The sequence below is a fragment of the Arachis duranensis genome, chromosome 8, assembly GCF_000817695.3.
Source record: "Arachis duranensis cultivar V14167 chromosome 8, aradu.V14167.gnm2.J7QH, whole genome shotgun sequence".
In the NCBI taxonomy this organism is placed as follows: Eukaryota; Viridiplantae; Streptophyta; class Magnoliopsida; order Fabales; family Fabaceae; genus Arachis; species Arachis duranensis.
Genome location: NC_029779.3, coordinates 45,336,401 through 45,347,239, shown reverse-complemented (window position 1 = coordinate 45,347,239; position 10,839 = coordinate 45,336,401). Strand labels below are relative to the sequence as shown.

Genomic DNA, 10,839 nt, shown 5'->3' with positions numbered 1-10,839 from the left:
ATTCTCTAAGGTATTATCATTTTTTAACTGGAATCGTAGTGCAGATTTCTTCTGTAACTGATAGATGCAATTGAAAATAAATCAGATCAAAGCTCTCCAAAGTACTTTTGAAAAAACACAGGAAGCTTGAAGGAAATGGCTCTGCTTTTAAGGTATATCTCTTAGTTTAGAATAACTGTTTTTTTATATAAATTTTAAATTTAGATTGTAAATCTTAGTCTATGTTTTTTATACATTTAAATATAATTCTTAAAAGAAAACATAAAAAGCAACTGCAGAAAAAAGATTTTTTTTATTTAATGATTAAGAGAATAATATTTAAGAAGACAAATAATTTTTGTTTTTGACATTACACTTAGTATATGAGCATATAAATAACAAAAAAATGAATAATTGAGGTTTACATATTTTATTGTTCTGTAAAAGCAATAGATCTTTTGCTATGAAAGATGATGAGAGGCTTTGATAATAATTAGTTTTCGCTATAATTTGAGTTTCATTTTAAATTTTTTATATTCCTATCTCTCATATTTTGGATGGAAGATTGCGGTAATAAAACAACTTAAAAATCTTCACAAAGAAAGTTGAACACCTCTAAAGTATTGGAATGGTAAGAAAGTTAATTGCTTAAGTTTAGTAGCTTTATACATGTCTGTTCATTTTGGTTGAGTGATAGTTTGGAATATTTTAAAAAATTGGAAAATATAGTAGCTTTTGAAGCATGCAAGCTTGATTAAAAGTCTGAGTTTATGATGGATCTAGCAATTTTTATTCTAATTGTGTTTTAATATTTATTTTAATCTAAAGTATCTTTTAAATTTGGTTAGATGTATATATTAATTATGGTTTAAAATATTTTCTGCACGACATATATGTAAACGAAAGCAATGTAAAATAATTATTGTTGATTTTATTTTATAGATTTATGATATTTGTATAGACGAAGATGATGAAGTATAAATAGTTGTTAGAGTAACACACGTATAAATAGTTGTGACTTGTGAAAAAAACTTAGTACAATAACTGATAGTGTAAAAGTCAGCTGTGATGACTATTCTTACAAGTTGAAATTAAAGTTGTTATTAATTTTTCACTAAGACTTAAATATCTCCTGTATATATATTAGATATAAGTATTCATATTACTTGGGTTTCAATTTCAGTTAGATATACTTTTCATGCTTTGAATACAATGTGAAGTAGACAAATTCTTGTATGTCTTGATAACATGCTTATTTATTTGAACTATGTGATTTCGAAAAAGTGGACTGTTGATTTCATTTATTTGAATTATGTGATTGTTGTTTTAGATTATGAGTATTTTACTAAAACTTCCACTTTGAAAATGGTTCAAAAATTTGCTCGACAATTTTTATTGTTAAGATTGTGGTAAGTTTCCTTTCTAAAATTAGGTTATTTGATTTGGAAATGGTAATATGTGCTCTCCATCTATGGTTCGCGTCTGAGGTGGTAAAATCTAATCAATATTGGTTTCTTTTTTTTCATACTGCAGTAGGAGGTGGTAAAAGCCAAAATTAAGTCTGCCAAATCAAAAGATGAGTTGGAATCTCTTAAATTTACTCAAAAGAATCTGATTAACAAGGTTTGTATAGAAGAAGCCCTGAAGATAATCTTGACTTGTCCAATTTGTTTGGAAGTTTGTCTTATTACCTAGAACTATGATAGGTCTATAGTTTTTACTGCAACATTTTCTCAGGCCTTGGCCAATATTGGAGTAGTTTAAATCATTTTGACTGGTATATGATCAAAACTGAATCATGATATATTCGATTCCAGATATATACTAATTCTGCAGATGCCAAGATTCCCGTTGTTCTTGAATATCTTGGAACTGTCATTGAGGTATTGCTCCCCTCCACTGCTTCAAAGCAATAAAATGTCAATAAATAATTAGTGACTGCAGCTGTATGTACGATAAGAAAGTCAAGTTAGGTTCTCAACTCTAGTTTCTCACCCATCTCCTTAACTCCTTTGATTGGTGTGCTTGCATGATGCATGGTTTTCTGTCATCCAATAGTTTAAAATAAGTTCAATGTTGGTTAAATTGGTCTTTTCTTATTGCTTTTATTGCAATCGCTGCCCCTTATTGTAGGACATAAGTTGAATGAATTAAATTGGTTGAAGAGTGTAGTGAAAATGTCAGCATATGACATTTTAATAGGTATGTGACAATTATTATTGGTGTCCAGTGACCAAAATAAACACGAATTGTTAACTAGATTATATGTTAATTCTTATATTTCGTCCCAAATCATTGTGTATGCTTAATTTGAAAGTTTGATTGTTTCAATTTTTTTTTCTCTTGCTTCCCTCTTTTTATTTCATTTGGGCTATTGGTGGTTATTACACCCGCTGCATCAAGGCAACAATTGGTTACAGATTTCCAGGGAAAGGATTATATCAAGGCAGCTGTGGTATGGTGGTATTTTCCGTTGTGCATTTCTTCCATGTGTTTCCGTTATAAGCATCTTTTCTGTTGTATTGGTTAGTATTTTTGCTTGAGATAATGATTTCATGTGACATGTTATCATGCGGCTATCCATTAAGGCTGGAGGAGTTGGATTAACCTTAACTGCTGCAAGCACAGTTAGTTATCTTTGCAGAACAATCCTGGACTCCAAGTGACCTAATTCAGGCCGAAGATTGTGCTCATAGAATTGGCCAGGTATTCTCACACTCATTAAGTAGAAAGGAGAGAGTTGTTACTAGTTGCATAACAACATTAAGAAAACAGATAATCTCAAATGAAAAGAACTCTCATATCTAAATTTTTGAGTAACAAAAGCAACATGCACTCTTCTGGTTCTTTGAGTAGTTAGTTCTTGTTTACAGGTCTCATCAGTAAATATATACTACCTGTTGGCAAATGATACTGTTGATGACATCATATGGTAGGTTCTGTTATTTCTGCAGTCTTTTGCTGCTTGGTATACCAATTACTTAACATTTATTATGCATTGATGATCTAAATTTTTACATCTTAGGGATGTGGTGCAATTCAAACTGGATAATTTGGGGCAGGTACATTTCTACATCTTCTTGAACTATCATATGTAATGCAAAATGTACATAATGCTTAGTTTCAAGGTTTCTATTCTGGTTTATATTTATATTTTATCAAGATTTATACTCAAGTAGTATTTGAGAGTTACTTTTTGATGTTTTTGAGAAACCATTCTGAATTTTAGTTATAGAAAAATCAGATGTTAGATGGCCATGAGAACACCTTAGCTGTGTCAAATAATCAGCCATTGAGTAGCCCTGCAAAGCATACTACTATTGAGCATAGCCCTTCAAAGCAGAGAACTCTTGACCAGTTTGTCAGAAGATGTGATAACGTGGATAGGTTATGTAAATATGTATTGGAAGAAAATGTTGATAAAGTCACCCATTAGATTTTAGGTTTCCACTTCTTGTTCTTTACTTTTTGCTCACCTATGTTTTGTTTTAGTCTGGGGTCTGTCCAGAATAGTACATTATCATATATGAATGAAACTTGTAAATTTCTTTACTCCATATGCATGTATTATTATATTTTGTCGAAATGATCATCTTTAAAAGAATAGACTCATAGAAGTGATAGAACCCCTTTATAGCACTTCAGTTAAAACTGACCACCACATTAGCTTATTTTGTTTATGAACATTTCTGATAATGTTACTTTTCTCCCTAAATTCATACAAACATATAATAAAAAAAAATCATGTTAGGAATGACATTAAAAAAAATTAAAAATAACATCATTATTTTCCTTCATCATCATTCTTATTATTTTCTTAACCTAATCAATCAATAATATTACAAAATATGATTCAAATCAAATTTTTAAACAAGTCATTCTAACTTTATATGAAACTTCAAAATGTTTCTTTTGACATAATACCTGTGGACTATTAGTTCAATTAATTATTTAAAATGCATCAAGTATTCTGAAATAGAAAGCAGTGAGTTGATCCTTTAATATGATCAGCAGAAATAATGCAAATATCTCAAAAAGCACAGATGATTAGGAAAGATTATGAAAATTAAGCATTATGTACATTTTGCATTACATATAATCAGCAGCAATGATGCAAATATCTCAAAAAGCCATGGGAGAAGCCATATATTGACTAAGTTTATTGACTGAATATGCAATATCCGGTCTAGTGATGATTACATATTGTAGCCCTTCCCAGCAAGGAGCGGAAAAGTGTTGGATCATCAAACAATTTGCCATATGTTGCTGTCAACCGGTTAGAACTGAGCATAGGTGTATTGGAATGCTGCATACCAGATTTTTCTAGAAGTTCATGTATATACTTAGTTTGACATGAATGATATGTGGCTTCAATGCCTAAGAAAAAATTGATATCACCTAAATCCTTTAATAAAAAAGGTAGAATGAAGTTGAGCAAGAATTGTTTGAATTTCCTTTTCATTGCTACTCGTAACCAACATATCATCTACATAAATGAGTATATATGTAACATGATGTCCTGAAAATTTAAAGAATAAAGAAGGGTCCGACCGAGTGCATGAAAAACCAAATTTAGACAAAGTAGTTGTTAATGTGAGATACCATGCACGTGGGGCTTGTTTCAAGCCATAGAGTGGTACTCACCTCCATGATCAGTTTGCAATGCTTGAATAGAGAAGCCTGTTTGCTTGCAAACACTTGAGATTTGTGAGTGAGGAGATAAATGCTAGTGTGTCTAGAGTACACATCAATAAAGGAATCATAAAAACGATATCCATTATGAGAAGAAAGGGAAGCAGGGCCCCAAACATCAGAAACAACTAAAGCAAGAGGGTGATTATAAGCTAATCAATGGGACTTAGCTAAACAACAATAGGTGCAAAGAGAACTAGAATTAGCATTTTTATTCACTTGTATATTGTCTACATCTTGAATGGTTATGTTGTGTTCTATTTTTTCTTTTTAATTTGATTTTTTATTCTAAATTTGTTCTTGGTTCTAATTATTTTGGTGTATGTTGTTCTAATTATTTGATTTTAATTTTTTTGGTTCTACTTTATATTTGTTCTTGGTTTTATTCTTGGTTTTGTTCTAAATTTGTTATTAACAAATCATGAAGGGGAAAGGGATGACAGCTGCCAATGAATAATAATTTAATAATTTTATTTATTTTAGTTTTTTTTTTTTATTTTAAACCAGATAAAATACTGTTTCTCAATTTCAATCTCTCTTTCGTACGCTACTTAAATTGATCATGTTATACTTCACACTCCCTCAACAAGCTATACTTACTATATCGCACCTCATACTATTTTAGAATATTATTAAAGTGTTTATATGAATAAATAATCTTAAACAAATTATTTGTGAATTTAAAACTTATATACTATAATACCAACCAAGTAATCATCCTTGTTTCAATTTTTATTATTTTGTATTTTTATTCTTTAATTTCCTTGTCTCTCTTTAACTTCATTTGAGAATATTTTGAGAAGAATAAATTAACACATAACAGATATTGGAACTTTATATAAAAAACATAATTATTTCAAGAATATCAAGATTAAATTTTAACATTAAAATTATGCTGGAAATATAAACTACTAAATTTACTTTCTCATACATGATTCTATCCATGATGACCAAATTAATAACCAATATAGACTATTATATTTTAAAGCTATAGATATTTTTAATTGAACTTTCAGAGTATATTCAAATGTTCAAAGATGATTTAATACATGATAAACAAATTGCTTGACTCGATTAAATGAAACTATTTCAATTTGGACTTTTTTCGGTTTGAAAAAATTTCTTTTTTTATAATCGTTTTACTTAATTTAACAACTATGATAATGTCAAATATTGAAATCTATATATAATTTTAATTCTAGTAGATGATAGCATACAAATTTAAATCTAAATTTTAAATTTTTTATTTAATCTGTGACTTATGTGATGGTAATACATGCATATCAGTCAACAATTTTAATTTCCGAGGATAAGATAAAATGTTTTCATAGTATCACTCAATAATTATCGTATCAAACTATCAATTATTGCATTCAATTTTCTCCTTCAATATTTGAATTTTATCCAGAGTTTGAAATTTAATTGATTGATATTGTGAAGTAGCTTTAAGAATTTAAATTTGATTCGGTTTTATAAGTATATTTAATTATATAATTTTATATTAACAAAAAATTATTTTTTANAATATACATTAATTAAACTGAAAATATTTTAAACAATAAATGTTGGTCAAAAGAAACTCTCTTTTTATTTTATTTCAAAAATAATGTTACATCTAAGTCTTTCCTTAACTAGGTTAGCAAATGATTTGACGATCTTATAACGTTTGGATTATTAAATAGTTTTAGTAATAAAATATATTTTTTAAATTTTTTAATAATTATGAAATAGTTTTTATTTATCAACGAGTTATAGTTCACATGACATCATTTCTATATAAAATCGATCTTTTTTTAAAATTTAATTGATTAGAAGTATTACACAATCAAATAAATTATATTTTGAGTTATCTATTACGCCATAATAAATTTTTTGCATCTTTTTTATAAATTATTATTTTATTATTCATCTAATCAATTACTACAATAAAAAAATTGGTGTTGGATAATAAGAAATTGATTACTATAATGAAAAGATTAATTGGATCTCTACAGATTGTAATTTTTGCAATTACAAAGATAGCATAACAATGAACAAAAATTAAATATTAAAAAAATGGATAAACGATAAATAAAAATAATAAAAAAATTGATAATAAAAAGATTGATAAATAATTATAATTAAAGATTTGGGTAATTAAAAAATAAATTAATAATAGATTATTTATCAATTGTTAAAAAAATAAAAAATTAGAGTATGTAAATTAAAATAAAATTAAAAAATTTAAAAATAAAATTTTAAAAATAAAATAAATAAATAATAAAATAGAATTTATTCCGTTATAAATAATACATTTTAAGTGCTTGTTTAGGTGATATTATTTTAATAAAAAAATATCTTTTTTATTTTTTAGCGTATTTGGCAAATTTTGAATAGTAAAAATAAAAGTACTAGAAAAATCAGAAAAATATTTTTTTTGAGAATCTGTAATTTACATTTTTTTTAAAAAGAAGACGTTTTTTATGTAATAAATAAATAAAAAAAATACTTTTATATTATTATATCTAAACATAATTGATAGATAAAAATTTTTTTTGTATGAGATATGTAAATATAAAATTACTTTTATTTTTTTATAAAATCTTAAAAAAAATATATTTTTAAAAAAACTCATTTAAACAAGCTTTAAATCTTATTGTTTAACTTGGTTAAACTTTTGTTTATAAAGGACTTGCGCTTAAAAAAAAGATAACTAGTTTGTAGTTTCTGTTAGGCCCATTAACCGAATACCTCTCCCCCTTTTCCACCGTCATTCATATTTATTCTTTCTTGAAATCCTCATTCCTTCATTATTTTCATTATTATTGTTTCTCTTTATTTTTCAGAAAACCTTATTTTCTACGTTCTTCCAATTCCCAAATTTCCATTCATTCTTCGCTTCCAAACAGCCATAGCGATTTCTTCATCGCTTAATTCAAAGCTTATTATCAATTTCACCAAGTTAATCGTCGATCAAGGTCAGCATGATCTTCTTCGGTTGATTACACTTTTTATACTTATGTTTTATTTTTGATTTTGATTAATCTTGTTATTTCGATTCGCAGTAGCTTCTTGCATGAATTTTTAATTTCATTTACCAATTTATTTATTTTAAATATTCGCCGATTACATGTAGAGTATTTGTGTAGTTTGCATTCGTAAATGTGGTTTTATCCTCATGTTTAGATTTTCGGTATTTTATTTATTTTGATTGATTTTGTGTGTTTCACTGTGGCCAAGTTGTTCGAATTTGATTCAGTGTATGTTAGCGTTTGTTGATTATAGATTGTAGTGGAATTATTATTATTATTAGATTGTTTTTGGAATCTATGGTTTCATTCGATCGATCTATCATTTTGTTTGATGAATTGTGATTGCTTTTTCATAGCTGAAAAGTGTTTTTGATGATTTTTTATGCAGTCAAACATGATAAGAAAATCGGTGATAATCCTTTAAATAATGCATCAAACAAGTGCACAGACTTTTATTTATTTATGGTGCTAATAAAAACAAATGTTCTTTAATGTCACAGGTTTGAGTTTGAATTGTGAAACAAACACCATGAGATTAAAAAAGGGAAGTAAAGTGGAGGTTCTTGCCAGCACTGAGGGGCCATGTGTCGAATTTCGATGTGCTCAAATTATCTCTGGTAATGGGCGAACTTACAGCGTCCAGTACGAGTGCTCTACTGTGACAAGTGAGGCAGGTGTGCAGAGAATTCAAAGGAAGGCCATCAGACCCTGCCCCCCTCTTATTGAAGGTGTTGAGAGCTGGAAAGCTTGTGATATTGTGGAGGTTTACGATGCTGGTTCTTGGAAAGTGGCTACTGTTTTGAAGGTCCTAGGTCGGGATTTCTACCTGGTAAGGTGCTTGTCATCTTGCAAGCAGATGAAGGTTCACAAAGATGGCATGAGGGTGCGGCAATCATGGATAAATGATCAATGGATCATTAATCAACAGGTACCTTTTTATATATGTAAATTCAAATTTTCTTATTTTATTGTTTATTTTATCCTAACTAGCTATATTCTCTGAGAGGCCTATTTTACTTGTTAGATTGTATCTTCTAATCCTTTTAAATAGTTTTAAACTTTTATATATGTAATTGATATTGTTTGAGAGTTGAGATCGTTTTTATTCCATGGTTCCTGTGAATTTTTTTGGGATGCCTTGTCCTTATGTTCTTTTATGCTTGTTCCAGGATCTTGGTAATTCGGGAGGTGGGAAGTCTAGCTGCAATTTGATTTCAAACAGTTATAAGGTGATGCATGAAGTTCAACAATCTGGTACCCGAAAAAGTCAGCAAGATAGAAGTGATTGTTTCTCAAGTACAAATGCTAGTGCTCTCTACAAGCCTTTTGCAGCTTCATCTACAGGACTGAAGAGACTGTCTCCATATGGTAATTCTGCTGTTCATGCTTATCCCAAAAAGATGAGGGCTGTTATAAATAAGGGTGAGTATGAAAGATCCAAAGTGGTTCCGACAGCCCAAAAGGTAGATGTTATTGCTTACCCACAAAATAAAATGGGTGAAAAATGCATGTATGATTCCATTATTAATGGTACCAACCAATATTGTGAAACATGGAAGAAACCTCCCCATGTCACAACATGTTATTTTGAAAGAATTGCGGAGCCAGATTATTCTTGTAATGATCTGAGTTCTGTTGGCAGTTGTAGTGTGATAGGTAGTAGTACAAGTAGAAGTTCCAGTAATATGTTAGCAGGTTCTTGCCATGATGAAGATACCCTTTCTAGTGACGCAGAGTCTTTAAATGTTGGAGATTTGGATAAAGGGTGTCCAATTTCTCCTGAGGAGGATGTAGCAGAAGGAATTCATAGGGTAGAGTTGCATGCCTATCGCAGTACTCTAGAGGCAATATATGCTTCTGGTTCTTTAAGTTGGGAACAAGAAGAGTTATTGACTAATCTTCGTATATCACTACATATTTCTAATGATGAACATTTGATGGAGATAAAGAACTTAGCTTCAGTTGGTCAGAATTTTTAGATATTCATACAAGGGATGTCATGTTAGAATTTTTTACTTTTAACTGTTAAATGTACAGCATTAGATCCTGATTGTTAATCTTTCTGTATTAATAATAATAATCATTATGAGTATATCAAATTATGGAGCCAACCTTTTTTGTATTTTGTGGGTGTTTTGATGTTCTTGTTATTGTTTTCAACATTAAAAGTTGTGGATTTCCTCAATTGCTATGATTTGTCGCCTTCAACTGTTCATTTACTTCCTGTTCTCTTGTATATTATTTCATTGCGAAACAATTGTTAATGACTTGAGACCTTGAAAACTTAGTTAAAGCTTGTAATTGCACAACTTCAAGTCTATAGTTATGCTTAATTTGGATTGGATGAGCTTATCAGCTCCCTATTTGCATCAATTTTTCCACTGTGAATATTATTGATGAATCAGCTACATTTTCCAGGGCCAGTGTGGGAGGCTTTGCCCTGCTTCCAATGGCTAAACATGATGTTAGGTTTGCTACTTTTCACTCCGCAATTAATCGGTGACATCTACCAATAATTTTCCTTCCAAGATAAGGAATTTCTATGGTTGCTTCTCTGCCTTTGAAATAGTATAGTATATTTCAGGTATGCATAGAATTGACATGTTCATGAGAACGTTAACTTTCATAATGCTGCTGACATAAGCATCAATTGAAAGATTATCTTGTAGTGCTCTTACTCAAATATGGCACTTCATTTCTTGTATTTGCTTGGTTTTTAGATTGATTATCTTGCTATGTGAGTGGAGACGGTCCTGTCAACTGAAATGTAGGTAAGATGGTAGGATGTTACATGATATCTTATTTCTGGTAGCTGGATGCTCCATCAATTTGTCGAAATCATAATTTTTGCTTTCTTGTGTGTGGCTACATTTCTCATGGGCATGCTTGAATTTGAAACAGCTGTGTTGAACTTGAATCTGGCATATAGAATGCGGAAGATCGCTATCTACTTTGTTGGAACATACAAGTTAGCATTTACACTGTTATTTTATTTATATTATTTTATTCAGCTGATGAGCTGTGGTTAAGGGCGAAATGCCACTCAAACCTAGAGCTAGTTGGTTCTTCCCTACATGTGTTGAGGCGCGCAGCATCTGCTTGGATGTTTGTGGTAAAACTTTTTGGTGAAATCAGTACAAACTGTATATAGTAGATA

General features: G+C 29.5%; 1 protein-coding gene and 1 long non-coding RNA gene across 9 annotated transcripts; both read left to right on the top strand.

The window, feature by feature from the left end:
* Nucleotides 1–2,849: 2,849 nt before the first annotated feature.
* LOC107463229 (uncharacterized) lies at nt 2,850–3,368 on the top strand. Its single transcript, XR_001586897.3, has 3 exons — nt 2,850–2,911; nt 3,005–3,041; nt 3,224–3,368. It is a non-coding gene; the product is annotated as an uncharacterized LOC107463229 (long non-coding RNA).
* A 4,067-nt stretch (nt 3,369–7,435) lies between these two features.
* Nucleotides 7,436–10,833, top strand: LOC107463228 (uncharacterized). 8 transcript variants are annotated; one of them, XR_008002131.1, is made up of 6 exons: nt 7,443–7,628; nt 8,183–8,610; nt 8,852–9,050; nt 10,101–10,266; nt 10,403–10,453; nt 10,584–10,833. XR_008002131.1 is itself a non-coding variant. In XM_016081987.3 (4 exons), the coding sequence occupies exons 2-4, from the start codon at nt 8,212–8,214 to the stop codon at nt 10,196–10,198; spliced, it is 750 nt and encodes a 249-aa protein (XP_015937473.1). In that variant the 5' UTR covers nt 7,443–7,628; nt 8,183–8,211; the 3' UTR covers nt 10,199–10,534. The 8 variants fall into 8 exon arrangements, 3 of the variants coding, with proteins under 3 accessions (XP_015937472.1, XP_015937473.1, XP_015937474.1); XR_002366960.2 differs by having other exon boundaries at nt 8,852–9,104; nt 10,403–10,449; XR_001586892.3 differs by having other exon boundaries at nt 8,852–9,104.
* Nucleotides 10,834–10,839: the final 6 nt, after the last annotated feature.

Coding starts and splice junctions, on each gene's coding strand:
- LOC107463228 (XM_016081986.3), top strand. CDS start 8,212: ATGAGATTAAAAAAGGGAAGTAAAGTGGAGGTTCTTGCCAGCACTGAG. Junction 8,611..8,851: donor AATGGATCATTAATCAACAG/GTACCTTTTTAT, acceptor TGCTTGTTCCAG/GATCTTGGTAATTCGGGAGG.